At 47.4% G+C, this 21,577-nt stretch overlaps 1 protein-coding gene across 1 annotated transcript in view; it reads left to right on the top strand.

The window, feature by feature from the left end:
- LOC139273868 (cation channel sperm-associated auxiliary subunit epsilon-like) overlaps window positions 1-21,577 on the top strand; it is a 252,269-nt gene that overhangs the window by 196,062 nt on the left and 34,630 nt on the right. The window contains exons 15-17 of the mRNA XM_070890944.1: window positions 6,417-6,516; window positions 8,087-8,173; window positions 14,590-14,744. Coding sequence (XP_070747045.1) covers window positions 6,417-6,516; window positions 8,087-8,173; window positions 14,590-14,744 — 342 coding nt within the window. The remainder of the gene's footprint in view (window positions 1-6,416; window positions 6,517-8,086; window positions 8,174-14,589; window positions 14,745-21,577) is intronic.

The raw sequence follows: 21,577 nt of genomic DNA, 5'->3' as shown, positions 1-21,577 counted from the left end.
CCCCCAATTATCAAGATCCATGACGATGCCTTGGACAACATGGACCATTTTCCATACCTCGGGAGCCTACTGTCAACAAGGGCAGACGTCGATGACAACGCCCTTCAGTGTGCCAGTGCAGCCTTCGGTTGCCTGAGGAAAAGAGTGTTCAAAGACCAGGATCTCAAACCCGACACCAAACTCATGGTCAACAGAGCAGTAGTGATACCCGCTGGAGCAGGAAGAGGAGGCGCAGGAGGAGGAGGACTAGGATACATGTCGCCAGCCACCCAGGAGGCGTTGTCCAACCCTGCAAGGAAAGTACAGACATGTCTCATTGCTGCTCGATTTAGATAATTTCATGCCCACATGACCCTTCAGCTTCTATTTTCCAGGGCCATCCCAATGAGTGCCTTCATTCATAATTGCCCATCCTCAAATTCTACACCTGCCCAGATATAGGTGCAAAAAATAAAGATTTAATATATCATCAAAATTATTGCAAACAACTAGCATAACAAAAAACAGTGCAAAAAACTAACGGAAAAACATCATTTGCCTCCCTTGTGCATTTCCTTATAACCCCTCTTACGCATGCCTATCCGACACTATACTTCAGTGGCTCCCTTGTGGCTGCCTCATGTGTCTGGGAAGGCTGCTGTGTTCTGCTGCAAATGTGCTACTAGGATGCCCTCAACCAGCTTTGGCCCTGGAAGGGCCGGCTACAGACTGGTCAGCGCCTTCCTGGGAGGGTTCAGTCTAGCTTGGCTCAGGCGAGTCCATGGTTGGATGTAATGGCGGAATGTGACAGGTCTGGGGTCAGGAATGATGTGATCCTAAGAGAGCACATCATTAGGATTCTGATCCGAGGTGCCTGCATCACTCCCCGGGGGCGGCACATTACCATCACCACCAATCTGAGGGAGCTCAGGTCGGTGCTGTGGTGCCATACTAGAAGGTCCCCCATGGCCCGTGGTGCACCCAGCCGCAAAGGCAACACAGGTGTTGGGTGACCTGAGACTGCATAGGAGCAGCCAGAGTGTCAAGGCCACCAGCTATGACGGCACTTAGACGCTCTGTCGACTATTGCAGAGCCGCAGCCATCCTCTTCAAAGCAGCACCAATGTGCTCGTTCCCTTGTGCCTGTGCTGCAATGTCAGCTCCCACATCACCTGTGAGTTGCGGCCTCACAGCTGGATCCCCACTGTCTCCCATCGCCTGCACATTGGCAATGATGGGCTCCATGGAGTGCGAAGAGCTGTCGACAATGCGGGAGGCAGAGTTCTCCATGCTCCTCACCACTTCCGACAACCTCTCCTGCACCCTTGCCAGTGCCCCCAACATCATGACCTCCATCCTTCTTTCATAAGCCCCAACATCGATGGGCTCATCTGAGTCGTCCTCAGCAGAACTCCGGTGTGGACTCGCCCCTCCGCCCCCCCCCACCCCCGAAGAGATGGCACCTGAGGTTGCCTAGCCCCGTCACCATGCTGCAGCCTTCGAGGCCCCAGTGCAGCACCCAGTGCAGACCCCTGTACTATCTGAACTAGATCGGACCGCGCACTTCCAGTCTCATCGGACATGTCCCCAAACGATGGAGTGCGATCCAGGGTGTCAGCAAGGCTGGAGCCTTCAAAATCCTCAATGCTGCCAGGATGTGGATCTCTATCGTTTGTCCACAAGGATCCCCTCCAGGCCTCGCGACAGTGTTTCAGGAGGATCCTCTTCCTCGGTTGCCACTCGGCCTTCATCTGTAAGCATCAATGGCACAAAGGCTGCCGTGAGGGGGAGGTGGGGGATTGACGCATGGAGGCTGGAACTAGCACACTTTAAGATGGAAAGGTACGGTAGGCGCTGGTGCCTTCAGGGAGCGATAGCATTGAAGGAAGGCCTCACTTACCCATGCTGCCCAAATCGGCATCGCCAGTACCGGAGGCTACAGAGTGGGAGTTTCATCTGCAAGCATAAATGGGAGAAAGGCTGCCGTGAGGGGCAGGTGGGGAATTGACGCATGGAGGCTGCAACTAGCACACTTTCAGAGGGGAAGGTACCGTAGGCACTGTAGCATTCATAGAATCATAGAAATTTACAGCACGGAAGGAGGCCATTTCGGCTCATCATGTCCGTGCCGGCCGACCAAGAACTAACCAGCCTAATCCCATCTTCCAGCTCTCGGTCTGTAGCCCTGTAGATTACGGCACTTCAAGTCACATCCACGTATTTTTTTAAATGTGGTGAGGCTTTCTACCTCTACCATCCTTTCAGGCAGTGAGTTCCAGATCTCCACTACTCTGGGTGAAGAAATTTCCCCTCGTATCTCCTCTAAACCTCCCCCCCAATTACTTTAAATTTATGCCCCCTGGTTGTTGACCCCTCTGCCAAGGGAAACAGATCCTTCCTATCCACTCTATCCAGGCCCTTCATAATGTTATACACCTCAATCAGGTCTCCCCTCAGTCTCTTCTGATCCAAAGAAAACAGACTCAGCATCTCCAATCTTTCCTCATAGCCAAAATACTCCAGTATAGGCAACATTCTTGTAAATCTCTTCTGAACCCTCTCCAGTGCAATCACATGTGGGAGAGATAGCATTAAAGGACTGCCTTCACTTACCCACATTGGCATCGGCAGTACCGCAAGCCACAGGGAAGGCCCACAAGAGTCCTCAACCCTCTCCTCCAAAGGTGTGAGGATTTGAAGATGTGGCTCGCCACCTCCTTTGCTCCATTCTATTATGAGCAACTTTGGCCTGCAAAACAAAGAGGTGTTGAAGGGCACCACTGTGATGACGCATCAGAAATGAGTGCACATGTATGTCCCAGACATGCAGCTGTAACTGTGAGATGAAAGGGAGCCTCCATTGCGAGAACACACACATATATATATATAGGCCTCAACAATAAAATGCTGCTTCAGTGACTATACAGTGAAGGTGGGAAATAAGAGGATGAAGGAAGGCTCTCAGATGGAAGGTCAGCAGTTGGTGGAACAGGTACTCCCTTTCATCAAACGGATGATGTCGTTCATCCTTTTCCGATATTGGGTAGCCAACCAATCATGGATGGAGGTGCCTGAGACCTCCACAGCTATCTCTCTCCATATTAGTATTAGTAAAAACTTCACGACTGGGTCTCCCTGCATCTGGGTACAGGACTCACTGCCTTCCCTCGACAGGCTGCATCAGAGTCTCCAGCTCCGCGTCCGAGAATCAAGTTGCCCTCCTTGGTACAGCGGCACCAGCCCTGGCCTTCACTGCAAGGCCTTCCCTCCTCAGGGCCTAGCTGCAAACCCTGTCCTATAAGAAGGCCAGGGAACAGCTGGCTTGTTAGCTGCAAATCACCAGAAGGGTGAATTTCCTCATGATAATTGCGTTCCAATCTACCCACCCACACTGCTGCAAAGTCCCAATCTGGTCATTACCACTGGCAGCCATTTTAAAAAAAAAAATCAGTGAAAATCGATCCAATGTCTGCCGCAACCATAGCGGCGGTAATGGCGGCAAAAAGACGGTAAGTGCGCCAGGTTTCTGGTGGGCCTGAATTTCGGACCCCACTTGTTAGCCACTGTTCCTATGGGGTTTTTGTGCCTTAAAGGAATGTATGTTTGTTGTAAATTATAAATTAATTCTTTAAATGCTAGCTATTGCTTGTCTACCGTCATACCTTTTAATGCAATTTCCCAATCTACTTTAACCAACTCTCCCCTCATACCTACGTAGTTTGCTTTGTTTAGATTTAAGACCCGAGTTTCGGATTTAACTAAATCACTTTGAAATTCAATATAAAATTCTATCATATTATGGTCACTCTTCCGTAAAGGCCCCTTTATTAATTAACCCTTTCTCATTGCACAATACTAGATCTAAAATAGCCTATTCCCTGGTGGGTTCTTCAATATACTGATCTAGAAAACTATCTTGTATACACTGCTGGAATTCGTCCTTCAGACTATGACTGCAAATTTGGTTTGCCCAGTTTATATGTAGATTAAAGTCCCACATGATTACAGTAGTACCCTTGTTACATGCACCTCTAATTTCCTGACGTATACTGTGCCCTACATTGCCACTACTGGTTGGGGGCCCATAAACAACTTCCACCAATGATTTCTGCTTCTTGCTGTTTCTTAGCTCCACCCAAACTGATTCTACTTCTGATTTTCAGAGCTAAGATCTTTTCTCTCTACTGTCTTTATCCCATCCTTTACTATCAGGGCTACGCCTCCTCCTTTTCTATTTCGCCTATCTCTTCTAAAAATTAAGTATCCTGGAATATTTAGTTCCCAACTTGAGCTTTTGCAACCACGTCTCCGCAATGGCTATTAGATTAAACCTATTCATTTCTATCTGCCCTATTTATTCATCTATTTTGTTGTGACTGCTTTGCGCATTCAGATATAGTACCTTTAGCTTTGACTTTTTTCTATTTTTCTTTGATATCAGCTCAGTCAATGATGCACTATTACCTTTATTACTCTCTCTGTCACTTCCTGACCTACTCTGCTTATGCTTACCCAAATCTCTGCTCTGCTCTGGAGCCTTGACATTTCTCTTGCTGCTTTAAAATGTACTCTTTCCTGAATCCTCCCAACACTCCATCCCCCTCCCTTCTACCCGCCCACCCATCCTTCATTAGTTTAAAGCCCTGTCTACTGTCCTAATTATTTGATTTGCCAAGTCACTGGTTCCAGCCCGGTTCAAGTGGAGCCCATCCCAATGTAACAGCTCCCTCTTTCCCTAGTACTGGTTACAGTGCCCGATGAAGCAAAACCTCTGCCTCCCACACCACTCTTTGAGCCACGCATTTAACTTTCTAATCTACTTATCCCTATACCAATTGGCGCGTGGCTCAGTTAACAATCCAGAAATTATTACCTTTGAAGTTCTGCTTTTTAATTTGGACGCCAACACCTCAAACTCTTTCAGCAGAACCGCATTCCTAGTTCTACCTATGTCATTGGTTCCTACATGGACCACGACAACTGGATCCTCCCCTTCCACTCCAAGTTCTTCTCCAGCTGTGAGGAGATGTCTTTAACCCTGGCACCAGGCAGGGAACACAACCTTCGGAACTCCCAGTCGCGGCTGCAAAGAACAGTATCTATCCCTCTGACTATACTGTCCCCTAACACAACTACATTCCCTTTCACACCCCCCACTTTGAATGGCCTCCTGCACCATGGTGCCTTGGTGAGCCTGCTCATCCATCCTGCTGGCATTCCACTCATCCACACAGGCAGCAAAAATCTCATAGATGTTGGATATGTGCAAAGGCTGAGGCTCCTCCAGCACTGCACCTGGGGTCCCCTTACCTGCCTGAGTTGCAGTTACACCTCCTATCCCTGACCACTAACCAGACCTGCACCACTACCTAATCTAAGGGGTGTGACTGCCTCCTGTCCAGTGTCCAGGTAATTCTCCCTCCCGGATGCCCTGCAATGTCTGCACTTCAGACTCCAGCTCAACAACTGTGAGCTGAAGTTACTCAAGATGCAGGCACTTACTGCAAACATGGTTGTCCGGGATCAAAATGCTCTTCACAAACTCCCACATGCTGCAGTTGCGGCACACCACCTGCACTGCCATACCGATATGACCTTGTTCTATTTAATGAAATATAATTAAATTTGTATTTAAGCAATTTAGTTTACAGTTTAGTTCCTTGACTTCTTAATTGATCTGGATTAAGTAATGGATAATGAAATTAAATAACTGACCCAATATGGTGGGCAGGAAGTGTGTGCACATTGCCGTTTGGAAGTGTGCCGTCCACTATATTGGGAAGGAAAAATAATTGGGCTCTTCGCATTTGTAAGTATGGGTCCTAATGCCCGTTTCGGGTCCCCACTGTAAGATTGGTTTGCCCTGAGGCAGCTGGTGCCAACTGCACTCAAGAAAATCAGACCTTGGGACCACCCGTTACCAACAGGGTAAGTTTTTGAAATATACTTATCTAAGTGTGGAGCTGGGAAAGTTCCTCCTGATACCACATTTAAAGAAGGCAGGCCGTCGCAGCTCCCCCACCCCAATCGCATCTGCTCCCCGATCGCAGCGGTATCCGATCTTCCTTCCCCGCCTCCCATCCATCCCTCTCCCCGGCTTCCAATCTTTCCCACCCGGGATGTCCACCCCCCCCAGACCTGGCCTCCAATCTACCTCTCCACCTCCATTTCAACCCCTGAGGATATAGAAGCAGGGTGGGAAGAGGTCATTAGAGTGAGAGGAGGATCATGTGGAGTTTAAAAGCTAGCATAGACCAGTTACATCTAATGGCCTTTTCTGTCCTATGGATTCAATGTAACTAGAACTGGAGGTTTTAATTGTTCAAAATTGTTTTAATAAAGTGTGATATGGGCTTGTACTGATGAAGAATGATTAAGATATCAGGCCATCAAACAAATGTGGAATTTCAAGGATTTTTTTTGTTGTTTGATTATAGGTATTTGGGTGATACTTTTCTTCGTCATGTAAATGCCAATTTCATTCTTTGGGAAGAACAGGATAGGACTGATTTCTATTATAATACAACCATGGCAGAGGTAAAACTGATATGTACCATAAAAATATTTAAAATCTTGTCCATAGAGCTTGGCCTGTGGCAAACTTGGCATAAAATTTGGCAAGGCAACAGCGCATAAGGGGCTGCAGCTTACCATTGAAGAAACAGTTGTGGTTGTGGCAGAAAAGCGGCTAATTGTTCATAATGCCATAATGTACATATGTGGGAAACAGTGCTCCCTTTGATGAGGAAGAATTAGGGGTCCTGCTGCATCAAAGGAGAATGGCTCTATTTGGGGCTGCAGGCAACCTTCTAGTCATCATCATAGGCAGTCCCTCAAAATCGAGGAAGACTTGCTTTCACTCCAAAAATGAGTTCTTAGATGACTGAACAGTCCAATTTGGGAATTACAGTCTCTATCGCAGGTGGGACAGACAGTGGTTGAAGGAAAGGGTGGGTGGGACTGGTTTGCCGCACGCTCCTTCCACTGCCTGCGCTTGTTTTCTGCATGCTCTCGGTGACGAGACTCGAGGTGCTCAGCGCCCTCCCAGATGCTCTTTCTCCACTTAGGACGTTTTTTGGCCAGGGACACCCAGCTGTCAGTGGGGATGTTGCACTTTATCAAGGAGGCTTTGAGAGTGTCCTTGAAATGTTTCCTCTGCTCACCTGGGGCTTGCTTGCCGTGTAGGAGTTCCGAGTAGAGCACTTGCTTTGGGAGTCTTGTGTCCGGCATGCGGACAATGTGGCCCGCCCAAAAAAGCACAGGTACACGCTGCATGCAAAGTGGTTGCCAATTGAGCGAACTTAATTTTCTCATAGTGAATCCTCTGGCTTGTAATAAGCAGTGCGGGAGATCCACTAGTACATTTTAAACTTAGCAACCAGAAACGGAGTGGAGAATTTAAATTGGCACCTGACAGCATAAACAAGATCATCATAGGCAGTCCCTCGGAATCGAGGAAGACTTGCTTCCACTCCTGAAGTGAGTTCTTTGGTGGCTGAAAAGTCCAATACGAGAGCCACAGACCATGTCACAGGTGGGTCAGACCTTCGTCGAGGGAAGGGGTGGGTGGGACTCACTCTCTCGGTGTTAAGACTCGAGGTGCTCAGCGCCCTCCCGGATGCACTTTCTCTACTTAGGGCGGTCTTCGGCCAGGGACTCCCAGGTGCCAGTGGTGATGTTGCATTTTATCAAGGAGTCCTTGTAACGCTTCCGCTGCCCACCTTTGGCTCGTTTGCCGTGAATGAGCTCCGCATAGAGTATTTGCTTAGGGAGTCTCGTGTCTGGCATGTGAACTATGAGGCCTGCCCAGCGAAGCTGATCGAGTGTGGTCAGTGCTTCAATGCTAGTTCAGGATGTTAGCCTGGACGAGGACACTGACGTTGGTGCTCCTGTCCTCCCAGGGGATTTGCAGGATCTTGTGGATACTGCTTAAAAGGAACCTGTACAGTATAAATGCATCAAGTTACAATACATTCAAACTTCAATCATTTTCTCAGCCATTTAGTGCATTATGGCAGTCTCATTTGATTATGAAACTAGACCAAGTCTCACCTATAAGGTGGTGATCTTCATGGATTTAAATCCTTTTTGAATTTTCTTTGTTTAGGCTGGTTGTCGGTGGGAAGCGCAGACCTGGGACTCCATGCTAGAACTTCACAAAGATACACCGATACAAGATATCTGGGGTCCTGGGGTAAATGTGGTTGTGTTTTTTAAATAATTGCTACTCACCATGTAACGCATGGGCATTAAGCAGTTCAGTGTTTAAATTTCGATCCTGATATTTAAAGAATGAGGCATCAGATTATTATATATACTCGGTCCTCTCCCATTGCGTTTCACATGGGAAGTCAAGACCACAAGACCAAATCCACTATTCAGGTCAAGCATGTTAGAAAGTGGTGGGATTACTGGACCCAGATGGGGAAGTGGGTTCAGGGGAGGGAAGGAGGGAGATCTCAGGGGGAGGAGGAGGGGAGGGGGAGAGAGATGGAGAAGGGAGGCTGATAGGGATCAAGGGATAGGAAAGGGGATGAGGAGAGGGGAAAAGGAGGGGACAGAGCAGGACGAGGGATGGAGGAGAGGGAGGAAAGGAAAACAAGGACGTGTTGTGTGATATTGGCCAAAGGCCCATTTCTTCACAGTGTGGGGAGGTGGAGAGGGGGAGGAGCGAAGTGGAGAGGGGGGGGGATGTAGATGGGGAGGTAGGAGAGATAAGGAAGAGGAGGGGGCAGAAGGTGAGGGCAAAAGTGAGGTGGCAAGGGTTGGGTGGCACTGTGTGTGGGAGGGTGGAGCTCTACCGGGACAGAGATGGGAGGGAACAAGCCTTTTCTTCTCATTTAGGGTGGAATGTTAGATGGTACGCTTTCAGCTCAGGATGGGTTTTGGTGCTGTTACTTCTGGGTGAGGAGTAACTATCAATATGAAAATTTACCATTGGGAAAGAACTCAAACCAACAAGAGCACTGCCTTGTTACAGAATGTCCTCCACCCCTGCAGGAACAGCATCACAACACGGAGCATGTTATAGAAACATAGAAACATAGAAAATAGGTGCAGGAGTAGGCCATTCGGCCCTTCTAGCCTGCACCGCCATTCAATGAGTTCATGGCTGAACATTCAACTTCAGTACCCCATTCCTGCTTTCTCGCCATACCCCTTGATCCCCCTAGCAGTAAGGACCTCATCTAACTCCTTTTTGAATATATTTAGTGAATTGGCCTCAACAACTTTCTGTGGTAGAGAATTCCACAGGTTCACCACTCTCTGGGTGAAGAAGTTCCTCCGCATCTCGGTCCTAAATGGCTTACCCCTTATCCTTAGACTGTGACCCCTGGTTCTGGACTTCCCCAACATTGGGAACATTCTTCCTGCATCTAACCTGTCTAACCCCGTCAGAATTTTATATGTTTCTATGAGGTCCCCTCTCATTCTTCTGAACTCCAGTGAATACAAGCCCAGTTGATCCAGTCTTTCTTGATAGGTCAGTCCCGCCATCCCGGGAATCAGTCTGGTGAACCTTCGCTGCACTCCCTCAATAGCAAGAATGTCCTTCCTCAGGTTAGGAGACCAAAACTGTACACAATACTCCAGGTGTGGCCTCACCAATGCCCTGTACAACTGTAGCAACACCTCCCTGCCCCTGTACTCAAATCCCCTTGCTATGAAGGCCAACATGCCATTTGCTTTCTTAACCGCCTGCTGCACCTGCATGCCAACCTTCAATGACTGATGTACCATGACACCCAGGTCTCTTTGCACCTCCCCTTTTCCTAATCTGTCACCATTCAGATAATAGTCTGTCTCTCTGTTTTTACCACCAAAGTGGATAACCTCACATTTATCCACATTATACTTCATCTGCCATGCATTTGCCCACTCACCTAACCTATCCAAGTCGCTCTGCAGCCTCACAGCATCCTCCTCGCAGCTCACACTGCCACCCAATTTAGTGTCATCCGCAAATTTGGAGATACTACATTTAATCCCCTCATCTAAATCATTAATGTACAGTGTAAACAGCTGGGGCCCCAGCACAGAACCTTGCGGTACCCCAGTAGTCACTGCCTGCCATTCTGAAAAGTACCCATTTACTCCTACTCTTTGCTTCCTGTCTGACAACCAGTTCTCAATCCATGTCAGTACACTACCCCCAATCCCATGTGCTCTAACTTTGCACATCAATCTCTTGTGTGGGACCTTGTCGAACGCCTTCTGAAAGTCCAAATATACCACATCAACTGGTTCTCCCTTATCCACTCTACTGGAAACATCCTCAAAAAATTCCAGAAGATTTGTCAAGCATGATTTCCCTTTCACAAATCCATGCTGACTTGGACCTATCATGTCACCTCTTTCCAAATGCACTGCTATGACATCCTTAATAATTGATTCCATCATTTTACCCACTACCGATGTCAGGCTGACCGGTCTATAATTCCCTGTTTTCTCTCTCCCTCCTTTTTTAAAAAGTGGGGTTACATTGGCTACCCTCCACTCCATAGGAACTGATCCAGAGTCAATGGAATGTTGGAAAATGACTGTCAACGCATCATGTTAGGTAGCCAAGCAATTGAAGTCAGAACACGACTGCAGTGCAATTTGTTCTAAGCTCACAACATAAAAACGTCAAAGCAAGCTCAAACACACCAAAAGGCCCCATCTTCTGGGAGTTGTTTCTCAGCAGGTTTGTGGGGCAAATGCTGCAATTTAGTTCTCATTGTGTGGAAAGTGAACTGCTGCTCTCGAAGAGCAGAAATAGACCCAGATTTGTGCTAATTGGGGGTCGCGGAGGGAAGCCTCCGCTCAGGTGGGGTGGTGGGATTTCTATTTAGAGGGAAAAGCTGAGTATATGCTTATTGCGGGTTGTGGAGGGCGAGATCCACTATGTGCTCAGTGAAAGGGGGGTAGGTTGAGTTTTTCTTTGGTGGGGAATGGGTTTGAAGACCAGGCTTGTTCTCACTTGGGTTAGGGTTGGCAGGACTTACTTGTCTTTAATAGAATGTAGAGCAATCTGAGACTGCCAGACAGTAGTATAGGTGTACAATCAGCCTGCCATTGGGAGGTGGATTGTTGGATTGCTACTATTCTGCTCACGGCTGTGGGAACATGGTGAGGTGATCTTTTGGCCAGTTTATGATGGAATTGTTGTCTTATACATTGTTCATCTTATATAGATCAATTGGAAATTTCAAAACTGAGATTGACAGATTTTTGTTAGGTGAGGATATTCAGCTTTACAGAACCAAGGCGGGTAGATGGAGTTATGATACAGAGCAGCCATGATCTAATTGAATTGTGGAACAGGCTCGAAGGGCTGAATGGTCTACTCCTGTAACTATGTTCCTATCTTACATGGGAGTATAAAATTGGATATTTCAGCGGAGGTTGGAGCTCTACTTTTAAAAAAAGGTTTTGAAAAGTTGTGTATCTATGGAATTCTCTGCCCCAGAGAGCTGTGGAGGCTGTGTCATTGAATATACTTACGGCAGAGATAGACAGATTTTTGAGTGACAAGGGAGTAAAGGGTTATGGGGAGCGGGCAGGGAAGTGGCACTGAGTCCATGATCAGATCAGCCATGATCTTATTGAATGGCGGAGCAGACTCGAGGGGCCAAATGGTCGACTCCTGCTCCTATTTTTTATGTTCTTATGTAAGTCTCAGATTTTGACATCAGTTGTAAATTAATGTTGCTAAAATCTGATACTTCAAATGATAGCACTTGTCCCTGCGAATTAACAGTTTCAAAAAACTTGTTACAGCCACACATTTGGGAAAAGTAAGACATTATTTATTTTGAAGGTTAAAATTTGATATGCCATTCCTGTTTACCCTGCCTGATTAGTTTACTAAATAGGTATCAGAGTTTCTGGTGCCCCTCTGCTTAACAATGGTTGACCTGCAATATCCAAAGTCGTTTCTTAAATGATCACTATTTTCCTCAGGACACTTCACTGTACAGATTGAACCTCCCTTATCCGGCACCCTCGGGATCTGGCCTGTGCCAAATGAGGGATTTTGCCGCATTAAAGGGAGGTCAGCCCAGGGCGGGAGCGGCCCGAGGTCTGGGAGGGGGACAGGAGATCAATACCTCGAGCGGGCCCGAAGAGTCGGCGGGCTGCGAAGTGTTGGCGGGCCCAAGCGGGTGGCCCCAGCAAGTATTGGCGCGGCCCCAGTGGGCTGAGTGTCGGCGGGCCCCAGCGGGCCGAGTGTCGGCAGGCCCCAGCGGGCCGAGTGTCGGCGGGCCCCAGCGGGCCAAGTGTCGGAGGGCCCCAGCGGGCCGAGTGTCGGCGGGCCCCAGCGGGCCGAGTGTCGGCGGGCCCCAGCGGGCCGAGTGTCGGAGGGCCCCAGCGGACCGAGTGTCGGTGTGGCCCCAGCGGGCCGAGTGTCGGAGGGCCCCAGCGGGCCGAGTGTCGGAGGGCAACCAGCGGGCCGAGTGTCGGCGTGGCCCCAGCAAGTGTTGGCGCGGCCCCAGTGGGCTGAGTGTCGGCGGGCCCCAGCGGGCCGAGTGTCGGAGGGCCCCAGCGGGCCGAGTGTCGGCGGGCCCCAGCGGGCCGAGTGTCGGCGGGCCCCAGCGGGCCGAGTGTCGGCGGGCCCCAGCGGGCCGAGTGTCGGAGGGCCCCAGCGGGCCGAGTGTCGGAGGGTCCCAGCGGGCCGAGTGTCGGAGGGCCCCAGCGGGCCGAGTGTCGGTGTGGCCCCAGCGGGCCGAGTGTGGCGGGCCCCAGCGGGCCGAGTGTGGCGGGCCCCAGCGGACTGAGTGCCAGCGCGGCCCCAAAGTCGGGGTGGAGGTCGGTCACGTTCTGCGCATGTGACCCCGGCCACCAGAATCATGCCGAACGAGGGTTAGTGCCAGATAAGGCAGTCCCGGATCAGGGAGGTCCAACCTGTATTAGTTTCCCGCAACAACAAAAGATAACATGATTTTTTTTTGTTCATCAATTGGACCCCTCTACAAAAACCTGGACTTTACTCCAGTTTGCCATGTCAAGAATTCTGTTCCACATGACACTTTAAAAGGAAAACTTCTGCATATTGGATAACCACAATTTTCTACAGTTAAACATTGGGAAGACTGAAGCTATTGTCTTCGGCCCACCACAAACTCCATACCCTTGTCACCGATTCCATCCCTCTCCCTGGCCACTGTCTCAGGTAGAACGAGACTGTTCACAGCCTAGGTGTCCTATTTGACCCCAAGCTGAGCTTCTAACATCTGCGAGACAAAGAACACCTACTACCATCTACGTAAAACTGCCTGCCTCATAAGAACATAACAAATGGGAGCAGGAGTAGGCCATTTGGCCCCTCGAGCCTACTCCGCCATTCAATAAGATCATGGCTGATCTGATTTTGGCCTCAGCTCCCCTTCCCTGCCCGCTCCCCATAACCCTTGTCTCCACATTGTTCAAACATCTGTTCATCTCCACCTTAAATATATTCATTGACCCAGCCTCCTCATCTCTCTGGATAGAGAATTCCAAAGATTCACGATCCTCTGAGAGAAGAAATTCCTCCACATTTCCGTTTGAAATGGGCGACCCCTTATTCTGAAACATTGCCCTCTAATTCTAGATTTCCCCCCAAGGGGAAACATCCTCTCTGCATCTACCCTGTCAAGCCCCCTCAGAATGTTATACGCTTCAATAAGATCACCTCTCTTTCTTCTAAACTCCAATGAGTATAGGCCCAACCTACTCACCCTTTCTTCATAAGACAACCCCTTCATCTCAGGAATTAACCTAGTGAACCTTCTCTGAACTGCCTCCAATGCAAGTATATCCCTCCTTAAATAAAAATACCAAAACTGTATGCAGTATTCCAGATGTGGGCTCACCAATGCCCTGTACAGTTGTAGCAGGACTTCCCTGCTTTTATATTCCAGCTTCCATTCCAGCCTCTGCCCGTCTGCTCCTGAAACGCTCAATCATGCCAATGTCACTTCCAGAATCGACTATTCCAATGCTCTCCTAGCTGGCATCCCATCTTCCACCCTCCATAAACTTAAGCTCAACCAAGCCTCTGCTGCCTGCATCCTATTCTGCATCAAGTTCTGCTCAGCCATCTCCCAGATGATTGCTAACCTACATTGACTCCCGGTCCACCAATGCCTCCAATTTAAAATGCTCATCCTCGTGTTCAAATATCTCCTTGACCTCCCCCCCCCCCTCCCATCTCTGCAACCTGCTCAAGAACTCTGTGTTCCTCCAACTCTGGACTCTTGTGCTTCCTCCACTTATTTCACTCCAGCATTGTTGCAATGAGCTATCTAGGCCTCATGCTCTGGAATTCCCGCCCAAAATCTTATCACCTCTTTACCTCCCTCTTTTCCTCTAAACCCCTGTTTAAAAGCCACCTCTTTAACCAAGCATTTAGTCACTTCTTCTAATATCTCCTTTTTGGCTCAGCATCCATTTTTGCCTGTTTACATTTCTTGGGACATTAAAGGTGCTATATAGATGCAAGTTATTGTTGTATTGTCATACAGTATGCTGAGGGTATTGTAATGAACTTAAAAGCCTTCCATTTTCCTAATATCATGCAGTGTTCACAGAAGAATATTGGTATAACAATAAGATAATGAAGGTTTATGTTGATGTATTTGGATTAAGAATTATAGGTCTTGTTTTGAGTCTCATGGAGTTGTTAAAAACATGGACAGACCGTATGAAATTCTGAATGGAACAAGCTCTATGTACCTGACCTGGCCAACTGACTATACCGGAGTTTATGTTTTCAGCGTGAAAATATTGGATCCCAACTACAGGTTGTTTGATACATACTTTACTGTTATTGAAAACAATATTTGTCAGTTGAAATTCTGAACTATGTTCACCAACAAAAGATATGAAAATGTACTCATACTTCCATCTCTGGAATAAAATAATGTCATTCTAAAAGCAGAATTCCCTTCTTTAACACTGACACATTATTGGGGAAGACTTGCCCTCTGGAGTACAGGTAGCACATGTGCTAAGTAATCTAAGTAATTATTAATGATTGCTAATTTTTTTGTGTCAGTGCTAGCACTTTTGCCACTGACTTCAGGTTGTAGTGTCCATAGTGTCAGCTGTAGCATAGTTGGTAGCACTCCTCTAAGTCAGAAGATTGTGGGCTCAAGTCCCATTCCGGAGACTTAAGCACAAAAATCTAGGCTGCATTGTCGGAGGTGCCTTCTTTCAGATGAGACGTTAAACCGAGGCTCTGTCTGCTCTCACAGGTGGGCGTAAAAGATCCCCCATGGCACTATTTTGAAGAAGAGTAGAGGAGTTATCCCCAGTGTCCAGGCCAAAATTTATCTCTCAAACAAATTAATTAAAAAAAACAATTATCTTGTCATTATCACATTGCTGTTTGCTGTTGTGTTTCCTGCATTACAACAGTGATTACACTTCAAAAGTACCTGTACTTCGTTGGCTGTAAAGCACTTTGGGAGGTCCTGAGATTGTGAAAGGTGCTATATAAATGCAAGTCTATCTTTGTAGTGCTTATGTAATAGCTTGTGTATGATAATACTTGTTGCCCATGCTAACGCATAGATCTGGGACTGAAGGTTTCCTTTTTGCTTATGTCCTTGTTAATGAGCATTTAATGGGAATAGTGCAAATTGGTTCAGCATTTACTTCATTCTCAGTGTGCTAATTTTCCTGGCAAAGGTCAAAGGGTGAGCAGAATAATACATATCTTACAGAAATAGCCAAAGAAAGATTTTTTACAGTGAATGTAATAGCATGGGGGCACCATCAAGTCTGCCATTGGTTGACATGTTGGAAGAGGAGCAACAGGAGAGGGAAGCTCAGAAATGTCAAGGACACAGAATGCACAATTTTGCAGAGAGAAGCACAGTATATATGCTACTAAGCATAGAACAAATAAACTTGATGTACCTTGCTAGCTGAAGTTCAACAAGCAGAGTGACTACCTTTATATTATTCTATCTGCGTATAAGGATAATGGGCTAGACTTTCCATTATTGTACAGATCGCCCAAAAATGGGCGTTATTTCCACTGTTGGCGTTTATTATGGGTTTTGAGAGCGCTGGATTATCGCCCATTTTCAAACCCCCTAGTTTCCACTTTATAAAATGGGCGTTAGCGGGAACGATGTGAAATGGGCGTTAGTGGTATTTTCTTTTCTTCTGTCATAAAATGTCAGCGTCCATAGCAGCGCCAGGGCAATGGTCTTTTCCCGTGTTTTAGGAGGTCGGGGTCATCAATACATGCGCAGAAAAAGAGAGAGAGCAGAGAGGAAGAGAAAGCGTGTGTGGGTTTGTTGTCTGGATCTTTGTGGTTTGTTTGGCTGTTGTCGGAGTTTGGAACGATTTTTGTGAGGAACAATCATAAAATATAGCACTATTTAGCTTGGTGAAACAAAAATATCTGTAAAAAAAAATAATAAAATGGAAGTCATGGAAGAGGTGAGAGAGCACGATGTGGAGGTGGAGGAGGCTGGTGAGGGCAGTGAGGTTGGAGAAGAATTGGAGATGGGAGGATGAAAAATAGCGAGGAGATTCTCGGACGAGGCAAATGCTGCCCTCCTGCAGGAGGGGGAGTCACGTTGGGGTCAATTGACCTGGGGTGGGCATGGGAAGCCCACCCCGAAGATGTACCAGAAGATTTGAGCCGAAATCGCCGAGGTGGTCTCATCGGTGCGTGAGAGCAACCAGTGCCGCAAGCACTGGAATGACCTTGTTGGTTCCGGCAGAGTAAGTATGACATTTATTTACATTTACTTATATATTTATATAATTGGAATTGTAAGTGTAATGAGTAAATAAATTCAGATCTGATGTATTGCAGTTAGATCGGTAATGTTTTACTCAAATCCAAACTGGAAGCAATACGGCGGAGGAGGATTTTCTGGAGTGCATAAGGGATGGTTTTTTAGACCAATATGTCGAGGAACCAACTAGGGGGGAGGCCATCTTAGACAGGGTGTTATGTAATGAGAGAGGATTAATTAGCAATCTCGTTGTGCGAGGCCCCTTGGGGAAGAGTGACCATAATATGGTGGAATTCTGCATTGGGATGGAGAATGAAACAGTTAATTCAGAGACCATGGTCCAGAACTTAAAGAAGGCTAACTTTGAAGGTATGAGGCGTGAATTGGCTGGGATGGATTGGCGAATGATACTTAAGGGGTTGACTGTGGATGGGCAATGGCAGACATTTAGAGACCGCATGGATGAACTACAACAATTGTACATTCCTGTCTGGCATAGAAATAAAAAAGGGAAGGTGGCTCAACCGTGGCTATCAAGGGAAATCAGGGATAGTATTAAAGCCAAGGAAGTGGCATACAAATTGGCCAGAAATAGCAGCGAACCTGGGGACTGGGAGAAATTTAGAACTCAGCAGAGGAGGACAAAGGGTTTGATTAGGGCAGGGAAAATGGAGTATGAGAAGAAGCTTGCAGGGAACATTAAGACGGATTGCAAAAGTTTCTATAGATATGTAAAGAGAAAAAGGTTAGTAAAGATAAACGTAGGTCCCCTGCAGTCAGAATCAGGGGAAGTCATAACGGGGAACAAAGAAATGGCGGACCAATTGAACAAGTACTTTGGTTCGGTATTCACGAAGGAGGACACGAACAACCTTCCGGTTATAAAAGGGGTCGGGGGGTCTAGTAAGGAGGAGGAACTGAGGGAAATCCTTATTAGCCGGGAAATTGTGTTGGGGAAATTGATGGGATTGAAGGCCGATAAATCCCCAGGGCCTGATGGACTGCATCCCAGAGTACTTAAGGAGGTGTCCTTGGAAATAGTGGATGCGTTGACAGTCATTTTCCAACATTCCATTGACTCTGGATCAGTTCCTATGGAGTGGAGGGTAGCCAATGTAACCCCACTTTTTAAAAAAGGAGGGAGAGAGAAAACAGGGAATTATAGACCGGTCAGCCTGACATCGGTAGTGGGTAAAATGATGGAATCAATTATTAAGGATGTCATAGCAGTGCATTTGGAAAGAGGTGACATGATAGGTCCAAGTCAGCATGGATTTGTGAAAGGGAAATCATGCTTGACAAATCTTCTGGAATTTTTTGAGGATGTTTCCAGTAGAGTGGATAAGGGAGAACCAGTTGATGTGGTATATTTGGACTTTCAGAAGGCGTTCGACAAGGTCCCACACAAGAGATTGATGTGCAAAGTTAGAGCACATGGGATTGGGGGTAGTGTACTGACATGGATTGAGAACTGATTGTCAGACAGGAAGCAAAGAGTAGGAGTAAATGGGTACTTTTCAGAATGGCAGGCAGTGACTAGTGGGGTACCGCAAGGTTCTGTGCTGGGGCCCCAGCTGTTTACACTGTACATTAATGATTTAGATGAGGGGATTAAATGTAGTATCTCCAAATTTGCGGATGACACTAAGTTGGGTGGCAGTGTGAGCTGCGAGGAGGATGCTGTGAGGCTGCAGAGCGACTTGGATAGGTTAGGTGAGTGGGCAAATGCATGGCAGATGAAGTATAATGTGGATAAATGTGAGGTTATCCACTTTGGTGGTAAAAACAGAGAGACAGACTATTATCTGAATGGTGACAGATTAGGAAAAGGGGAGGTGCAAAGAGACCTGGGTGTCATGGTACATCAGTCATTGAAGGTTGGCATGCAGGTGCAGCAGGCGGTTAAGAAAGCAAATGGCATGTTGGCCTTCATAGCAAGGGGATTTGAGTACAGGGGCAGGGAGGTGTTGCTACAGTTGTACAGGGCATTGGTGAGGCCACACCTGGAGTATTGTGTACAGTTTTGGTCTCCTAACCTGAGGAAGGACATTCTTGCTATTGAGGGAGTGCAGCGAAGGTTCACCAGACTGATTCCCGGGATGGCGGGACTGACCTATCAAGAAAGACTGGATCAACTGGGCTTGTATTCACTGGAGTTCAGAAGAATGAGAGGGGACCTCATAGAAACATTTAAAATTCTGACGGGGTTAGACAGGTTAGATGCAGGAAGAATGTTCCCAATGTTGGGGAAGTCCAGAACCAGAGGTCACAGTCTAAGGATAAGGGGTAAGCCATTTAGGACCGAGATGCAGAGGAACTTCTTCACCCAGAGAGTGGTGAACCTGTGGAATTCTCTACCACAGAAAGTTGTTGAGGCCAATTCACTAAATATATTCAAAAAGGAGTTAGATGAGGTCCTTACTACTAGGGGGATCAAGGGGTATGGAGAGAAAGCAGGAATGGGGTACTGAAGTTGAATGTTCAGCCATGAACTCATTGAATGGCGGTGCAGGCTAGAAGGGCCGAATGGCCTACTCCTGCACCTATTTTCTATGTTTCTATGTTTCCAGTAGAGTGGACAAGGGAGAACCAGTTGATGTGGTATATTTGGACTTTCAGAAGGCTTTCGACAGGGTCCCACACAAGCGATTAATGTGCAAAGTTAAAGCACATGGGATTGGGGGTAGTGTGCTGACATGGATTGAGAACTGGTTGTCAGACAGGAAGCAAAGAGTAGGAGTAAATAGGTACTTTTCAGAATGGCAGGCAGTGACTAGTGGGGTACCGCAAGGTTCTGTGCTGGGGCCCCAGCTGTTTACACTGTACATTAATTATTTAGACGAGGGGATAAAATGTAGTATCTCCAAATTTGCGGATGACACTAAGTTGGGTGGCAGTGTGAGCTGCGAGGAGGATGCTATGAGGATGCAGAGTTACTTGGATAGGTTAGGTGAGTGGGCAAATGCATGGCAGATGAAGTATAATGTGGATAAATGTGAGGTTATCCACTTTGGTGGTAAAAACAGAGAGACAGACTATTATCTGAATGGTGACAGATTAGGAAAAGAGGAGGTGCAACGAGACCTGGGTGTCATGATACATCAGTCATTGAAGGTTGGCATGCAGGTACAGCAGGTGGTTACGAAAGCAAATGGCATGTTGGCCTTCATAGCGAGGTGATTTGATTACAGGGGCAGGAAGGTGTTGCTACAGTTATACAGGGCCTTGGTGAGGCCACACCTGGAGTATTGTGCACAGTTTTGGTCTCCTAACTTGAGGAAGGACATTCTTGCTATTGAGGGAGTGCAGCGAAGGTTCACCAGCCTGATTCCAAGGATGGCAGGACTAACCTATCAAGAAAGACTGGATCAACTGGGCTTGTATTCACTGGAGTTCAGAAGAATGAGAGGGAACCTCATAGAAACGTTTAAAATTCTGACTGGTTTAGACAGGTTAGATGCAAGAAGAATGTTCCCAATGTTGGGGAAGTCCAGAACCAGGGGTCACAGTCTAAGGATAAGGGGTAAGCCATTTAGGACCGAGATGAGGAGAAACTTCTTCACCCAGAGAGTGGTGAACCTGTGGAATTCTCTACCACAGAAAGTTGTTGAGGCCAATTCACTAAATATATTCAAAAAGGAGTTAGATGAGGTCCTTACTACTAGGGGGATCAAGGGGTATGGCGAGAAAGCAGGAAGGGGGTACTGAAGTTGAATGTTCAGCCATGAACTCATTGAATGGCGGTGCAGGCTCGAAGGGCCGAATGGCCTACTCCTGCACCTATTTTCTATGTTTCTATGTTTCTATGTTTACGGTGTACATCTTTAGGTTAATAATGATAATAATAATAATTATAACATGCCAGTTATGTGTTGTATCAGTATCTGTGACAGTACCTAGCAATGATCTTATGCAATGATCTTATGCCATGTCATGCTGTTGTTACCTTTTGCAGAAGAAGCTTTCGAAGAATAGGGCCGAGCAGCGGCGCACGGCTGGCGGCCCGCAAGTGATGTGTGAGCTGACCGACATTGAGGAGCGGGCGCTGGCACTAGTGGAGATCCACACCCAGTCGGCTAAGTGTGCAGCAGCAGAACCAGATGTTATGCCACGTGAGTAAAGTATACACCATTGCGTGATGTAAAGTCAATAGATGCCATACCCACTCATATCCGTACAATATATGGTAGATGATTGCTGAAATTGTTATGTAATTAATGATTGGCTCATGTAAATCATTGTAATGCAGAACTTGGTTATGTGCATTAAATGTGATGTCTGTAGTGCTGTTCTCGTGCATATGCTGTGTGTAGCGTTTGAATCACTCTGTGACCCTAGCACCCGCTTCTCCTCTAATTAATCTCATTTATGTTTTGTAGCTCAGCCAAGAGCGCAGTCACTGGCAACATCACCGAGGCGAGGTGATGATCCGGCGGTGCCGGTGGATCATACTTCTGGTAGTGAGGAGCTCGTTGAGCGGCAGGGTGCCCTCTCCACTGCCGACAGTGAGGAGTTGGAGGAGTCTGCAGCAACAAGCTCCATATCAAGCACACCGATTACATTTTGTGTTCCTACGGCCATGTCCTCCTCCACCGTGGAGGTAGCAGGCCCAAGCACTTTGCCGCAGGGCATCCCAAGTGTCTCTGTGCCAGCGTTGACCCCGTGGAGGTTGGTTCGATGCAGCAGTACTGCTCCATGATCGGCAGATCTCAGCGGGGACATGGTTCATTTGTCCAGGAGGTGTGTTGACATAGGTCAGTAGATCCTCCAGACAATGGGGGTCATAACCCAACAGCTGGCCACAATATCCACGACCATGATGGAGAACATGCCGCGGATGGTGGTGGCCCTGGAGGTGATAGCCAAGAACACTGGTG

The sequence above is a fragment of the Pristiophorus japonicus genome, chromosome 9, assembly GCF_044704955.1.
Source record: "Pristiophorus japonicus isolate sPriJap1 chromosome 9, sPriJap1.hap1, whole genome shotgun sequence".
Taxonomy (NCBI): domain Eukaryota; kingdom Metazoa; phylum Chordata; class Chondrichthyes; family Pristiophoridae; genus Pristiophorus; species Pristiophorus japonicus.
This window is presented reverse-complemented; position numbering and strand designations above follow the sequence as displayed.